The sequence below is a fragment of the Suncus etruscus genome, chromosome 3, assembly GCF_024139225.1.
Source record: "Suncus etruscus isolate mSunEtr1 chromosome 3, mSunEtr1.pri.cur, whole genome shotgun sequence".
Lineage (NCBI taxonomy): Eukaryota > Metazoa > Chordata > Mammalia > Eulipotyphla > Soricidae > Suncus > Suncus etruscus.
The window spans coordinates 84,492,914-84,510,702 of record NC_064850.1 but is presented as its reverse complement, the minus strand read 5'-3'; the positions used below and the strand labels follow the sequence as shown (position 1 = coordinate 84,510,702).

Here is a 17,789-nt window from a genome sequence, read left to right as displayed (position 1 = left end):
TAGCACAGTAGTAGGACATTCGCCTTGCACACATGGCCAACCTGAGTTGGATCTTCAGCATCCCAAATGGACCTCTGAGCCTGCCAAGAGTAATTTCTGAGTGTAGAGCCAGGAGTAAACCCTGAGCACCACCAGATGTGGCCCCAAAACAAACAAAATTTTAAACTCTACCCATCTCCAAGTCACCTGTTTCCTTTCCCCAATATCTCAGTGGCCCCCCTTTCAGCACTCTAAACTCATTCAGTTCTGTGAAGGAATTCTAGTTTTGATGCTATCTTACTATGTATCTTTAAATCCCACATATAAAAAGATCATTCTATATATATATTCCTTTTCTTCTGACATAAGTAAGCATGATATTCTTTAGTTCCATTTATGTTGTGGCATGATTTTGTTCTTTCTTACAGTTGCATGGTATTACACTGTGTATATATACCACAACTTCTTGATCCATTTATTAGTTATTGGTCATACAGGCTGTTCTCATATCTTGGCTATTGCATTAAATGTCGTGATAAACATAAATGTAATGGCTCCAAACACCATATTTCCACCCAGAGAAAGTGGATCTGGAGCCAGGGTCAATGCAGGAAATTATCCAAACAAAGCTGAGAGTGAAATACACTTGGCAGAGGAGCAATCTGTCATCTCAAGCAGAGAGAGAGAGAGAGAGAGAGAGAGAGAGAGAGAGAGAGACAGAGACAGAGACAGAGACAGAGACAGAGAGAAAGACAGAAAGAGACAGAGACTGAGACAAAAAGAGAGACAGAGAGACAGAGAGCTGCCTGGAGAGAGAGGGAGAGAGAGAGACAGAGAGAGACAGAGAGACAGAGAGAGAGACAGAGAGACAGAGAGACAGAGAGAAAGACAGAGACTGAGACAAAAACAAAGAGAGACAGAGAGACAGAGAGCTGCCTGGCAGACTGCAGTTTTTTTAATTAAGTACAGAGACCAGCCCTGGATGGGGAGTAAGGATTGAAGGTTTATCCTGAGCCAGTCCCACCCAGGTTTTCTTGAGACATGTAAAATATGACAAGAAGGAAGAATTCTGTTTTGGGTAAAAGCAAGTTGATCTAAATAGATACAAAGAAACTAGGGATGATCTTTGTTCTAGGTGGATCCAAGTTGTAAGTTGTAAACCAATACATAGATGTGCATATATTCTTTGTAATCAATGTTTTTCTGTTTTCAGAGAGATATTTTTAATAATCAAAGAATCTGTATATTAAGAAAACTTAACACCCATTAATATATGAGCTACAAAAATAAAAAATACATAAAACAACTATCAACAATTCTGAAGGAAAATACTGGCAACAACATACTATAAGATTATATAATACCGGGGCCGGCAAGGTGGCGCTGGAGGTAAGGTGTCTGCCTTGCAAATGCCGGGGTTCGATCCGCCGGCGTCCCATATATGGTCCCCCCAAGCCAGGGGCAATTTCTGAGTGCTTAGCCAGGAGTAACCCCTGAGCGTCAAACGGGTGTGGCCCAAAAAACAAAACAAAAACAAAACAAAAAAAACAAAACAACAACAAAAAACACCCAAGATTATATAATACCACACTTGCACTATTGGATAAATTAACCAGACAAAATAAATAATAAGAAAATGGAAGTCTTAAAGAAATAGAAGAAATGGAACTACCAGATATCTGTGGGTTCTCTATTCCCCCAAAAGTTTAATTCATATTCTTCTCTAGTGTTCATGCATCGTTTCAAGAGTAGAATACCTGCTGTGACACAAAACAAGTCTCCATGAAATCACTAAAATATACATAATAAGTACTCTCTCAGATTACAATGCTCGGAATTTGGAAATAAAGCACTAACAGAAAGCTAAAAGAAACCCAAACTTTTGGAAATTAAACAGCACAATACTAAAAAAACGATTTGATCAAGGGAGATAAAAAAAAAAATAGTCCTTAATACAGGAGTGAAGATATGAACTACCAGTACTTACAGGATGAAGCAAAAGATATACTGAGAGAATTTTACAATACTTCAGGTAGTTATCAGGATAGACCAGACACAAATATATTGCCTAATCTCACACCTCAAGAAACTGAAAGATGGGGCCGGGAAGGTGGCGCTAGAGGTAAGGTGTCTGCCTTGCAAGCGCTACCATAGGACGGACAGCGGTTTGATCCTCCGGCATCCCATATGGTCCCCCCAAGCCAGGGGCAATTTCTGAGCGTATAGCCAGGAGTAACCCCTGAGCGTCAAATGGGTGTGGCCCAAAAAAACAAACAAAAAAAAAACTGAAAGAAAAACAAAGGGAGTACAAAGTAAGCAGAATTAAAGAAATAATTAAAATGTAAGCATAAATCATTGATATGGAAATTAAAACAATGCAAAAGATCAATGAGACAAAGAGGTGGTTCTGTTTTCTGCTTTTGGTAGTACCCAAGAGGTGGGGATGGGTGTTGGGCCACACCTGGGGGTACTCAGGGCTTACTCCTAGTTCTATGCTTCTGGCAGAACTCAGGAGTTTTTCTATTGTCCCATGTCAAGTTCTTTTTATCCTTCAGTTTTCAGTTGTAGTATTTTGAGGAAGACAATTTTAACAAGTTATCTGAGATAGTCATGGTATAGTTATGAACTCAGTCATGAACAAATTATCTGAGATAATGAACAAATTATCATGAAGAAATTATATGATAATGTTGGCATCAAACCCCAGCCCATATCTTTTGAGGCAGCATTTAATTGCTTTACAATACTGCGACCCCCGGAGGGGGACCCCCGACCCACGGGAGTGGTTGGTTGAGGGTCGCTAGTTATCCGCAGGTCTCTCGAGCAGATCCGGTCTAATGCTGTAAAGGAACGTTGAGAAGTTAATAGAAACAGGCTGATCAAGAGCAAGTTTATTGAGATGCACTTTGCTTATATAGAAAGTGCACAAAGGGAGGCGTGCCTAGCCTGTCAATCAGGCTAGAAGCAAGGGTAACATCCAAATAAGGCAAAAGGCTAACAGTACATTTCTAAAATTTTCCATAGCTTCATCTTAACTATATTTTTTCTACATAGCTTAACAGCAGAAAATGGGGAGGGGGAGAACTGGGAGTAAGTGGGTCAAAATGTTCTAACTGCAAAAGCATTCTTGCAGGGCCCGGAGAGATAGCACAGCGGTGTTTGCCTTGCAAGCAGCCAATCCAGGACCTAAGGTGGTTGGTTCGAATCCCTGTGTCCCATATGGTCTCCCATGCCTGCCAGGAGCTATTTCTGAATAGACAGCCAGGAGTAACCCCTGAGCACCGCCGGGTGTGGCCCCAAAATGAAAACAAACAAACAAACAAACAAACAAAAAACCAAATACTTTGGGGCCGGGCGGTGGCGCTAAAGGTAAGGTGCCTGCCTTGCCTGCGCTAGCCTTGGACGGACCATGGTTCGATCCCCCGGTGTCCCATACGGTCCTCCAAGCCAGGAGCAACTTCTGAGCACATAGCCAGGAGTAACCCCTGAGCGTTACTGGGTGTGGCCCAAAAACCAAAAAAAAAAAAAAAAAACATTCTTGCATACCTGCTGGGGGCCCACCCAGGTGCTGAAACTTTGCAGGATGTGGCCTTAAAGCTGATTGGCTCTGGAAATGGTTGCTAAGGTTCTGTAGATGTTATCTCACTTCTCCAAGCCATCTGGTGGAAAGACCCTATGTACTTTTAACTTTTTGTGGTGAGCCATTTCCTTTGTACTCTGAGCTTGTGTCCAACAGACACATAGGCAAGAAAGAAAATGGTTTTAGAGACTCCATTTTGCCCTAGGTCCATATAGCTTCCCACACAATATTGCTAACGATAGTTTGATGCAAACATTGTTCCAACACCACACCCATCATGGGAGAGCCTGCTTTCTTTCCATTAATGTCTCTAAGACCCCTTCCATTCACATCCTCCTCTCATGACCAGAGCAGTCTCATTAACTTGTAAACTCACAAAGGAGAATTTTGGTGATGTGGTAAGATGTCCCATACCTTAATAATCTCAAGAAATTTGATGGAAAGTGGGTGGAATCCTATACGTATGGTAATCTTGTGATTCATGGATTAGCTAGCTCTCAAAACAGGTGAAATCTATGGTCCCCTGGGTCAAGAACTATTACAAAGTAGATAAAAACTCCATGTATGAAGTTTGAAAAGTCACTTCCTGTTGCAATACTGCCCTTGATGGGGTTGACTGATGGAGAGATGGCGGATGAGGTCTTTCTCCTCCAGCTCAGAGCACGGGTCTGCCACCCTGTTCAGCCGCTGGTTCCGAGGTAAATGCAGCGGTAAAAGGCTAGCAGGCAGTCAGGCTTGTGAAAATATCAGCTTTATTTGGAGGACAAGACTGAAGCCAAAAGCCTCAGCATCAGTTCCAGCCAACACCCCCCCCCCCTCCCCGCCTTCCACAGACTCTTCCTTTTATCCACCAGAATCAGGTACACACCCAATGGTGGGAGCAGAATCAGGTACCACCCTAGGGTGGGAGCAGAATGCCAGGTCACACACTAGGGTAGGGCACAATCACCATCAGGTTAGGGTCAGTAACATAATAATCCCATTGGAATGTTTACATACACAACAACTCCCCTATAAATAAGAATGCAATTGCATGATGCAGAGAAATACCACCCATTGCCTGTCAACTTGTAGCCATGCTTTAGAGTCTCTATTTCTGGGTGAAAACCAAAGTTGGGGTGCTTTCTATAACATGACCACAGAGAATGACCCTGGAAGATGATCCCAGAAACAAAAGAATGTTTATACACCCCTTCTTATGGTCTGCTGAATAAATATGGAGCACCACCAAGCCAACTTCTGCTATATTTAGTGGTTTTATGATCCACTTTTTACCAAGCCTGAAACTTGGCACCCATGGAAGATAATCTAATGACACAAATTACATAAACAAGGGGTTGCTGTGACCAGTGGTCCTGACCAGATAGCCCTACACCTAGCAAAAATTATCTTGGAGAATGAGACCAGAGACTAGGGTACATATACATCCCACTATTGGCCTGCCTGAAGTAATTCAAGTAAATACAGAAATCCTCCAAGTCAAATCCTGTAGACTCAAAGGGCTCAAAAGGCAACTCCTGGTGCAAAGATGTGCCACTTCTCCACCTTTCACTAGGCCTAGAACCCAATGCTCACTGGATACAAAACAAATAGTGTGAGGCCCACACACAAGATATTCCTTTGTCCTTTTGGCCTAATCACATATCTCTGAGCCCCCAGATAATATCACTAGGATATTAGAAAGGAGGTCTAGAGACCTAGAACCAACCTGCCAAGTGTGACTCTAAGTAAATACAAAGACCTTGCTAGCTGACTTTTGCTTTTGTTCATGAACTCATATATGGAAGAGACTTTTTGGTGCTGAAGTTAACTTCTCATCAAGCCTGGTACTAAGTGAGCAAAAGCAATGGCTAGAGTGCCTTTGTAACATGTGCCAAAATGCCATCATATAGTTTTTACCCAGAGGCATGGTGAATAACACAGTAGATTCTCCACTGGGACCTACTGCTATTATAGGGACAGTGATAGAGATAATGGCTAAATAGAAGTGGACCTAGGGAAAGGAGTAACCTTATGTAGCAAGTCAGCCCCTGAAGAGGTTGACTGATGGTGGGATGGAGAATGAGGCCTTTTTCTTCCAGCTCGGAGCACGCGTCTGCCACCCTGTCTAGCCCACGGTTCTGAGGTGAAACGGCGGGTAAACAGCTCGCAGACAGTCAGGCTCGTGGAAATATTTGCTTTATTCGGAGGACAAAACTGAAGTCCAAAGACTCAGCTTCAGTTCCAGCCAGGCAAAAGTCCCGGCCTTCCACAGACCCCTGTTTTTATACTCCAGAGTCAGGTACCACCCAATGGTGGGATCAGATACCAACCAATGGTGAAAGCAGAATCAGGTCCTACCCTAGGGTGGGGGCAGAATGCCAGGTCACACCCTAGGGTAGGGCACAATCACCAATCAGTTTAGGGTGAGTAACATAGTAATCCCCCAAAATATTTACATACACAACACCTTGCATCCCAATGAATGTTTCCCCTGATTCAGTCTCATTTTTGCCAAGAAGACATGCAGATTTCCTAAGAAGGGCAAGGGAAGGGAGAGCTCAGTAGAAGAGGTGACAGGTCCATCCTTTATGTACAGTACCAGATAGAAAACCACAAGATTATACATTATAGGGGAGAATGAGTAGTTCCCCAGAAGGAAAGGCCTGGCCTTTTGTAGGAAGGCTCTAAAGTGAGTGTAAATGAAGCAAGCTAGGCAAATATAGCTCCTGTACAGTAATAATGCTATTGGGGAATAGGGTTTGAGTGGGGTGGGAGGCAAAGGTAGGGCAAAACCTGTGCAAATGGGAATGTTTAAAAGTCACAGGAGACTAATCTGAAGAGGGAAGAAAGCAGTGTCAGGCAACTTGGGCAACAATCTGCAGGGCCCTGAAGTGCTACCCCAAATTCAGTGTGGCCAACATTTATCACTGGCCTTGTCGTCTAGCAACTGTACTGATACTGTTCAAGATAACTGATCTTGTCTGAAATCTATGGGTGGCTTTATTTGTTTGGTTGGTTTTGGGCCATACCCAGTTGTGCTCAGGTTATCATTTCTGCTGGTGCTTTGTGGACCATATGAGATGTCCAGTGACCAAACAGGATTGGCTGAGTGCAAGGCAAGAGCCTTACCCCTGTATTATCTCTCCAGCAAAATACATTTATACAGGTGATATTTTGTTATTAAAAAACCTTTACCTCTAAGTCTCTCCAGCTGCCCATTGCGTTGCTTGAATTTTCTATCTCCCTATCGTTAGTCAATGGAAATTTGGATCCCTAACTTTACTTTCCCTGTCTCTTGCCTAAGACCTGAGATCCGCATCTTTATGGCTCCTTTACAGCTGCAGCCACTAGTCTGGACAACTCACAGGCTTCCGTTGGGTGAATGAAGGTCTAGGAAGGTCTCCCACACATACCTCCTTCTTGATAAGAATGCATAGATGCACGGGAGAAGGAGATTTAGGAACATCGGCTCAATAAAGCAATGTGCTCAATGAAATTCATATTTTAGCTTTAACCTAAGGGAAGGTCCTCTCAAGAAGAGAAGGGAGTGAGGAATAGGGCGGCCATGATGAGTCTAATCTGGGGAGTGTGTTCTTTTCCGCCTTAGAGCATGCACAGAGGCCCAGCGTTCTGCAGTGTAAATGGGCGCAGGGCATGGGAAATAGGGGAGGAGGGGTTGTTTTTGGTTTTTGGTTTTGACTCAGGAAACTAAATCAGAGATGGAACTCGTCCAGTCGTGACGCCTGAAACCCGCGAGCCGCCTCCAAGGTGCCACGGCTTACACTTCCCCAGCGCGGAGCCATGAAGTGGTAGCGCCGGAACTAAGTTTACAAAGCTCAGAGCGGCAAACTAGGCCTCGCCTTCCGAGATCCACAGGTCTTCCGGGGGCGGGACTTCCGGGGGCGTGCCGGCTGACGCCGACAGACGCGAGCCGCGCAGGCGCGGGGCCGGACTTGCGTGTTGGCATCGCGCGTCGTGCAGTTCGCGCGGGAGCTGGGCGAGGCGGCGCCGTGGCCCGAAGTGGCTGCGAACTGAAGCCGCTGCGGGGCGGGCGGGCGGGATGGCGACTCCGAACCGGAGGACGTCGGCCCAGGCCTCGCAGGCCTCCAAGAGAGCTCACTCCCGAGACCCTGCGTCGGAGGGCCCGAGCAAGCGCAGGAACTCGGCCCCGTCTGCACCGCCGCCGTCGCTGCCGCAGCTGACCCCGGTGCCGGCGGCAGCCCCAGCCCAAGTCCTCCCGCCGCTGCAGGCGTCGGGGCCCTTCGTGGAAGGCGCGATCGTCCGGATAGCCATGGAGAACTTCCTGTGAGTGGCCGCGGAGGGAGGGAGGGAGGGAGGGAGGCAGCAAGGAGGGAGGATGGCCGAGCTCCAGTCACAGCTGCTGGGCCGGATCTCGCGGGCCCGGGGAGAGAGTCGTCTTCGCCGTGGGGTCGTGCTGCTGGTTGGTTTGCACTCGGGGCCGTGCACGATCGGCGTGTTGTGCTGGAGTGCTGAGTGTGTCTTGTGCATGCTCTGCAAATTAGGGCCACCCCGGGTCTCCTCGGAAAGGGTCTGTCCGCCCTCTCTGGTTTTCTGATTGCGGCCTCCCTGCCCTGGGAACTTGGAGGATGCCACAGTTCAATGCCCCAGGGCCGTGGAAAAGAGTGGCAGCGGCCCTGTGTGGGAGGATATGGGCAGGTGATTGCGCCCCGATTTGGAGAAATGTAAGATCTAATCTTTGGGGATTTCCCCTCCCCCCCGCCGACCCTGTCAATTTGGCTCACCGCTCTAAGCTTTCTTCCTGTTTACTTTCCTGGGCCTTCGGATAACTGAGCATTGCTACAGATTTTGGAATTAGTACAGTTGCATGCGAAAGAACTGCGAGGAACTGCAGGGAACCGCTGGATCCTTGTGGGAAAGCCCCTCGGATTTAAGTTGGGCTGGGTCCTAGAGGATGTGTGGACAGATTAGACCATAGATGTGGACAGATGTTCCTGAGCATTGACTGGGATCCCAGAGTTAGATGACTCCCGATTTAGAAACAAATGCAAGTTTAGAGACAATGAGGCTTTCACAGTATGAAGGCAAAGAGCTGATCTGAGACGTGCGAAGAAATGAGGTTTCTAAACTTGCCACAGATTAGTTGTGAAGCGCTGGAGTTCTCTGGAGGAATGTAGCAGTGTTTCTTATCTCTGTCTCCGCTAATTGGTTACATGTGGCACATTCCAAAAGAGAAAGAATTTAGGTGAATAATAATAAATTCCTTTGGATCCTGTGACACACCACTGTCCAGTAGATCAGATGGGGGAGGACACACTTTCAATAGCCAGTACATAAAAGGATCTGGAGTTTACAGATAAGTGAACAGGTGAGAGATCTGTAAATCTTGGGTAAAAGCAGATTTTTGAGGTTGCAGAAATGGGCTAGTGTACTTGAAAGGAATTCTAAATAGGAGAAACAAAAGATTGTGTATGGAATCTTGGAGGAGCAGCAGAAAAGGAACTTAGAAGTAACTGTTCAGAGATGCAGGAGGAGGATGGAGGGGGAGTGTTATCTAAGAAACCAAGCAAGAAAAATGTTTTAGTTGCTACATCAAAATTAGATTACTGGATTGTAAAAAGCCCCGAGCAGCTAGCAAATAGGAGAACTTGACCCTTAATTAAACAGCAGAAAGCAGAAGACTTTACAAGTCATGAAAGAGTGTATAACTCTAAGAAATTAATGCTTAGCTATGAGGAGAAGAATGAAAGTTGACTGGAAAATGAAGATGAAGGGGGATATTTAGTTTTGCAATAGAAGACATTCAAATTTTAGGAATGAAGTAGGAATGGCTTGGCTTCCAGAGCCAAAATTGCCTGGAAGAAAATAATACCAGGGAAGAGTTGGTTTTGTTTGTTTGTTTGTTTACCAAGTCAAATTGGTTGGGAATTGAGAGTTCCAGTTAAAGGAATAGCTTTTTCACAGATTTGGGGAAAGGAAGAAACACATAAAATTGTATGCACCAAAGTAACCTGGAAAGGTATGGTTAACAAGTTCATAGAGGTTAAAAAAAAGATGAAGTTGGAACTTTTATCTTGCTTTACTATCATTTCTCTATTAACAAGTATCTTTAGATTTGCTTGTCTGCTAATAGGATTTTGTGATTGATGAGATAATAAGGGGGATGGATGCATAGGGTTAAAAGATGGAATCAGAGTTGTTTGAAAAGTAATGCCATATCCTATTTGGTTAGTGATAGTTCTACTAGAAGACCACAGTTTTGAGTGGGACTTGTTTTGATATATTAAGTTTTGAAGTGACTGTTTCTGGTATAGAAATAGAGTGAGGAGATAGCAATTGCTCATCCAGGTTGACATACAGTGTAGAATTCAGGGGTCTCAAACTTGCGGCCCGCGGGCCGCAAATGGCCCTCTGTACAACATTTTGTGGCCCTGTCCTAGAGGAATCTTTTTTTGTTTTGTTTTGTTTCAGTTGTTTGGGTCACACCCCCCAATGTTCAGGGCTTACTACTGACTTTGCACTCAAGGATCATCCCGACTTTGCCTCCTGCGGCCCCCAGGTAAATTGAGTTTGAGACCCCTGGTAGATGCTACCTTCAGGCATGTATTCAATTGTATTGAAAGTAGAGCATGTAGATTTGAGAAGAAGATGACAGTTTCCTAACTTTCAGATCCCGGGGAGATTCAGAAAAGACATACACACATACAAAAATAAATTTTCAATAAACAGAATCAGAACATTTCATTTATTGTGTGCTAGTGAGTTCTTTCATGTATCTGTCTGCATGTTTTAGACCAGAAGTTCTTATTCTTTTCTACTGCTCCCTCTATCTGTTTTCTGTATATCTCTCAGTGCAAGCATTGAATAGTTCTGCTGCATGCAAGAAAAGTCTCTTGAGCTCTGTACTATATCCAACCCATTATATTTTCTTAAATATAATAATCACTTTTTTTGTTTTGTTTTGGGGCTACACCCAAGGTGTTCAGGGTTACTCCTGACTGCACTCAGGAACTACTCTTGGTGGGCTCAGGGGAATATATGGGATGTTGGGGATTGAATCTAGGTAAGTCATATGCAAGGCAAACTCCCTACCCGCTGTACTATCACTCCAGTGCCATTAAATATAATCACTGTTACTCACTTAAAAATAATCAGTTTTTAATGCATCACTATTTAATAAGAACAGAAATTTAAGTTAAAATACAAATATTAAAAAAGGCAATAGCACAGTGGGTATGACATTTGCCTTGCTTGTGACTGACTTGGATTCAAGCCCTCTTTGGTCCTCTGATCCTGCCAGGAGCGATTTCTGAGCACAGAGCTAGGAGTAACCCGAGTGCCGCTGGGTGTGGCCCCAAAAACAAAGGGGGTTGGTGGCTTGGCTAGAGAGATAGGACAATTTACCAACCTGGGTTCAGTTCCCAGAATTACATCCAAGCCTGCCAGGAATGATCTCTTGAGTGCAGTGTCAGGAGTCATCACCTAGTGTGGTCCCAAAATTAAAAACACCACCTAGTGTGGTCCCAAAATTAAAAACAACAGTAAAAAGAATGGGGCCTCCTGTGTTAAGATAAGAAGTTCCAAGTCAAGGTTGGAGAGATAGTGCTGGGGTTTAAGGCACTTAATCGTTCTTACTGCTGACTTTAGTTCAGTCCACAGTACCACATACAGTTTCTTGAACACAGAGACAGGAATAAGTCCTGAGTATTGATGTTTGTTGCCAAAAACAAAAAAAAAATCCCAACCAAGTTAAGTGATTTTTCAGTTTGCAAAGAACAAATGGTTCCTAATTAGAGATTGCTAGAGGGGCAAGGGCACTTGCTTTGCTTGGGCTACTGGGTCGCTTACTGAACCACAAATCACATATGGTCCCTTTAGCACTTCATTGGATAACTCATGAGCACAGCTGGTGAGGCACCATTACCCACTACCCCCCACCCAAAAAAAAAAAAGGTTCCTTTAAGATCCATACAAAAGAACAAGACATTTAAAAATGAAGTGGTTAGCCACTTGCAAAAAACCAAACTCAGACCCCCATCTAACACCATGCACAGAGATCAAATACAAATGGATTAAAGACCTTGATATCAGGCCTAAAACCATAAGGGTATATAAAACAACATGTAGGTAAAACATTCCATGACATTGAGACTAAAGGCATCTTCAAGGTCAAAAAGCACTCTCCAAACTAGTGAAAGCAGAGATAAACAGATGGGAATATATTAAGCTGAGAAGCTTCTGCACCTCAAAGGTAATAGTGCCTAGGATACAAAAGCCACCCAGAGAATGGGAGAAAGTATTCACCCAATACCCATCAGACAAGGGGCTAATCTCCAAAATATACAAGGTACTGACAGCTTAATAAGATAAAAACATATAACCTCATCAAAAAATGGGGAGAAGAAATGAAAAGGCACTTCCTCAAAGAAGAAATACAAATGGCCAAAAGACACATGTAAAAATGCTCCACATCACTAATCATTAGGAAGATGCAAATCAAAAGTACAAGAGGTACCATCTCACACCACAGAGACTGGCACACATCACAAAGAACAAGAACAATCAGTGCTGCCGGGGATGTGGAGAGAAAGGAACTCTTATTCACTGCTGGTGAGAATGCCATCTAGTCTAGCCTTTATGGAAAACAATATGGAGATTTCTCAAAAAAAAAAAAAAAAAAAAAAAAGGAAATTGAACTCCCTTATGATCCAGCTATTCCACCCTAGGAACACAAAAATACAATTCAAAAATCCCTTCCTCACACCTATATTTACAATAGCTAGACTCTGGAAACAACCAAGATGCCCTTCAACAGATGAATGACTAAAGAAACAGTTTATTACTTTTCTCTTCTTCAAATAAAACCACATAACTTGAACTAAGTAGTCCTTCCTCCCAGTCAGAGGGGGAAATAAGGGCGGCACCAAGACCAAGACTACTAAGTAGTAAGCTAGGTACAGTGGGGACCACATATTCTCGCAGCCCCGGGGGTGAGGGAGGAGGATATGGGAGGTAGGACGAACATGGAGGTGTAGAGAGGACAAATCGGTGATGGGAGCCCCCCTGAATTTATGTAAATATGTACCTATAATATTGTCAACAATATGTAAGCCACTACGATCAAAATAAAAATTATACAAGAAAAAAAAAAGAAACTGTTGTACATGTAAACAATGGAATATTATGCAGCTGTCAGGAGAGATGAAGTCATGAAATTTTCCTATACATGGATGTACATGGAATCTATTATGTTGAGTGAAATAAGTCAGAGAGAGACACAGAATAGTCTCACTAATATATGGTTTTTTAAGAAAAATTAAAGACATTACTGTAATAAGGCCCAGAGACCATAGAGTTAAGGGCTGGAAGGGTGGGAAGGACCTGCACACAATTTGAAGCTCACCACAAAGAGTGGTGACGCTGTTAGGGAAATAACTACACTAACAACTAGCATGACAATGTTAAAGAGAAGAATGCCTGTCACGAATACAGGCAGGGGTGGGGTAGGGGGGGCATTGATGGTGGGAATGTTACACTGGTGAAGGGGGGTATTTGGCTTATGACTGAAACCCAACTACAAACATGCTTGGAATTATGGTGCTTAAATAAAGTTTTATATTTAAAAAATGAATATCCAGGGACTCTGGAACGGGTGCCAGTGTTAAGCACGTGTGTAGTGCTGATGGTAGAAGCATAAAAAAGAAATGAAGCACCAGTCATGTATGATGCAATAACAACAATGAGCAACAAATTAGCACACAGGTACAGTAAATCTAGGAAGGCAATCAGGACTAAGGCTATCTAAGCTAGATAGAAGCTGTGTAGAAATGGGTTAAATGGGGCTGAAGCAACAGTACAATACAGTGTGTGTGGGTTATTTGCCTTGCAAATGGCCAAACCTGTTTCAATACTCTGTGTTCCATATGGTCCCTAGAACCCTGGGACTAGTGATTCCTGGTAGAGCCAGGAGTAACCCCTAAGCATCAGCAGTATGGTCCTAAATTAAAAAAAAAAAAAAAAGTAGTGTTGGAAAATTGCTAGAAAATACTTACTCCTTCACCACCTATATTTATTACCGCGTGGCATTTTTGAGTACTAATGTTGAAGTAAGCTTGGTTGATTTTATATTTAGCAGATTAGAAGCAAGCCAAACATTTATTCTTGAGGAAATTAGTTGGCAGCTAACTAAAAGTCTTTGGGAACAGAACTTTTGTGTAGATTTCAATTTAGGTGGTTCAAAGATAAGTTAGAGAAATACTTGAATCAGAATTTGCTTTACTGTTGCCATATTGTCTCTGGTATCTAAGAATTGCCACTTTGCACTTGCAATTTCTGTTGTGTTTTCTTTTAAAGAGGGCTATTACAACAAAACGATGTTAATGCAGTTTTTAGAGGATATTTTGGTGGATCTCATGCCGAATTTTTTTTGTTTGTTTGTTTTTGGGCCACACCCTGTGACGCTCAGGGTTTACTCCTTCTATGCACTCAGAAATCGCTCCAGGCTTGGGGAACCATATGGGACACCTCGGTCCATCCCAGGCTAGCGCAGGCAAGGCAGATGCCTTACCACTTGTGCCACCACTCCGGCCCCTCATGCTGCACTTTAAAGGAAAAGATTGTTTTTAATTAAATTTAAAAATTAAACCCTTGGATTGATTTAAAGGTTTCTAATTTGAATTAAAATAATTTAAATTGTTTTAAATAGTAAAATATGAGAAGTTGCTTTAAGGCAACTTAATTTTTTTATAAGGACTTACCCTTCACTGCTGGGACCACACCTGTTGCGTGGGGTTATTAGGATCCCACCATAGTCATACTGTGGGGACAGGGCAAGCAAGGAGCATGCCTTGATGGAAAGCATTGGAGTTAAAAATCAGCGCATACCTACAACATATTCATGCCCTTTACTCCTCCCTAAACAGCTCTAAAGCATTTTAATTTCAGAGAAACAAAAATATAAAATCCACTGTTTAAGATGAGTCATGGCTTATAGAAAACTTTAAAAATAATTATGTGTATAGCAGACTTGAAACATTTTATTGTGTATTTGTATTAAGAAAAGTAAATAAGGTTAAAACTTTGCTTCATTCAACAGACTAATATTTGATCCCTTTTCTTACCCATCACCATCCCATCCCATCCCCAGTGCCCCTCCTTCATGCAAGGCAAGTATTCTACCTTAGAGCTATATCCCTTGCAGGCTGATATTTGAAAAGGTCATATTTCTCCCCTTATGTTCTTGTTTTATATTTATTGTTTTTTCTAGTTTTCTTTTTAAGAACACATTTTTGCTTTTTCAGTCTTCCCACTGATTTTTTTCCCCACTTACTGACAACTGATAATAACATTAAATTTGACATTTAAAATTATTTGAGGAAGATTGTAGATAATTTAAAGAAAGTTTTTTTCTCTTCTCTTTTTATTAATATCATCTTTTTTATAATCCAGGACATATGATATCTGTGAAGTATCTCCTGGGCCTCATTTGAATATGATTATTGGAGCTAATGGAACAGGGAAGTCCAGCATTGTGTGTGCCATTTGCCTTGGATTAGCAGGCAAACCTGCTTTCATGGGCCGGGCAGATAAGGTGAGTTAAATATTTTAAGTAACAACAATGTAACAGTTCAAAGCTATTTGATAAATCAATTTCTGTATCTCAGTTCCTTATGTATGGCTAATGTGTAGTGCTGTATTATAAAGAATGAAGTTGTCATGTAGAGGAGCTAGGAGTTTCTATTTCTGAGTATATTTTGACTTGAAGAATTCAAGTATGGGACACCTAAAATCTTAGAATTAAAATAAGATACAACTTTTTAAATGTATTGCTGAATTTGTGGATAGATAAGCAAATTTACCAAGGGCAGAAACAAAATTCTGTTGATCAAAAGACTTTTGACAAGTTTTCTCAGGAGCACTTGGTTACCTTGTACTTAAAATCTGTCTTTGATTGTGCAAGATGGAAGGATGGCAGATGGGGAGAGGTTCCAGAAGGTGGGGAAGTACTAGAAACAAATTTAGAAGTCAAACAAAAACCACCTTCACAAACAGGGATATTAGGGGTACTTATCTCAGTATCAGTTTTGAATGCAGTAGAGAAAAAATAATTAAAAAGTTAATTCTTAATCAGGGAACTCAGAATATCACTCAGTGACTTAAAATGTCTGCCTCTCAAATGTGAGATGATGAGTTCAAACCTAGTGTCCTGAAAACCAAAGGGATTGGCCAGTGGTTGGGGTATCTGCCTTGCTTGTGGCCAACCATAGTTTTGTCCCCTCCTTTATTTTGTCCTCTCTGAACATTGCCAGGAGAGCCAGGTGTAGCACCAGAATTATTCCTCTCTGTGGATTCTTCACCAAATGGATTATCTCGATCACTCATGTGGAGCTCAGGGACCTCTAGGGCTGTATGTACCCACTGATGCCCAGTGCTCAAGTACCATGCATGTGGTGCTGGGGTTAAATAACGGTTGGCAGCAAGACATGCGCCTTAATCCATGTACTGTCTTCCCAGCCTCATACTTTTACTCATACTTCTTAGAGAGATCAGACAACGAGTAAGGCAAATGTCAGCCTTGCTCTTGACTGACCTGACCTGTATTCTATCCCTGGAACCCTATAGGAATCTAAGTATGGCTTCCTGAAAGAAATTACAACCTATTTTAAGATCCAATCTGGGGGGCTAGAGAGATGACTCAAAGAGCTTAGAACTTACTTTGCATGTAGGATATCCAGATTTGATCTCTGGCACCATATTGACCCCCAATTCTGTGCTAGCAAATAAGCCTTGAGTACTGCCAGGTATGGCCAAATAAGCTGAACACTGTCATTTTATTTATTTATTTATTTATTTATTTATTTATTTATTTATTGCAATTGAAAACTTTTTTAAATTTTTATTTTGATCATATTGGCTTACATATCTTTCACAGTAGTATTGTAGGTACATATTAACATTGAATCAGGGGAATATCTATCACCAAATTTGTCTTCCCCCCATCCTGTTCCCTTCCTGCAACCCATATTCCCCACCATCACCCCCCGGGCTGCTAGAGTAGGTGGCCCTCTCTTTTTCTAGCTTACTATTAGTGATCATATATCTGTTCGGTCCTGGTACCCTCCCTTGTTTCTCTCTCAATTTGAGAGGTAGAGCTCAATAATTCAAGTTATGTGGTTTTGTTTGAAGGAAAGAAAAGCAATAGAATGGAGTAAAAAAGTAAGAAAAATGAATAAATTAAAACAATCAAATAAGCTGGAAATGGGCAGAGTCCTTCTAGAGCAGGGGTCTCAAACTCAATTTACCTGGGGGCCACAGGAGGCAAAATTGGGGTGATCCTTGAGTGCAAAGTCAATAGTAAGCCTTAAACATTGGGGGGTGTGACCCAAACAACTAAAACAAAACAAAACAAAAACAGATTCCTCTAGGGCAGGGCTACAAAATGCTGTATGGAGGGCCATTTGCGGCCCACAGAGTTTGAGACCCCTGCTCTAGAGGCTTTCAACCTCAGTTTGAGATAGGACATGAAAAAGGTAATTGAAACACCACCATCAATACAGAAAGAAATATCAAATTAAATATCCAGTGAGCACTACAGCAATAAAGGCAAGCACCACACAATAGTCTCGGTTATGAAATCAAACCATGCCGGAGTGCAAAAAGAAAGAGAAAGATAAAATAAAATAAAATAAAATAAAACTGGAGACATCAACTTCAATATCTACACAAAAATAAAGACGTCAAAATAAAATCGATCAATTAATCAATATATATGTGGAAAAATAATTATTTTGTGCTTTTTTTTTTCTTTTTACCCTTGCATACGCACAGTAACTCTTGGGGATATTATAGAGGGAATTCCCTTGGCCTAGGAGATACAAGGTTTCTCACCCCTGAAGTATACTGTTATGGGATTAACTATAGACTCCTTGCATGATCATTTACTCTCCCCTCAGTGCTTTTGTGGTGTATGGAAGACTTCTGCTTTATCATGGATGGTAAAATCAGACCTCTGTATCTAGAGATCTTGGTGTCTGTACAGCTCAAGGAATGGAGCTTATGATGAAGTCTTTCTTTGTGGTTCTAGCAGGTCTGCCTCTTCAGTGTCGTTTTAATCCATCTTCTGTAGTTGGTGGTCTTGGTCATTACGTTGCTCCTAGGATAGAGCCTGGAATAGAGTCTTTCGTTAGGCTTCCGGAAGACCCTTCAGTTCAGTTGCGATTGTCTCAGTCAGACCTCTGGAATTGGAGATCTTGTTTGTTGAATAGATCAT

General features: G+C 42.4%; 1 protein-coding gene across 1 annotated transcript in view; it reads left to right on the top strand.

Annotated features, from left to right (window-relative positions):
* The first annotated feature begins 7,522 nt into the window (after nt 1-7,522).
* The window catches only part of SMC5 (structural maintenance of chromosomes 5), a 96,063-nt gene continuing 85,796 nt past the window's right edge, over nt 7,523-17,789 (top strand). The window contains exons 1-2 of the mRNA XM_049770930.1: nt 7,523-7,846; nt 14,969-15,110. Coding sequence (XP_049626887.1) covers nt 7,602-7,846; nt 14,969-15,110 — 387 coding nt within the window. The 5' untranslated portion in view covers nt 7,523-7,601. The remainder of the gene's footprint in view (nt 7,847-14,968; nt 15,111-17,789) is intronic.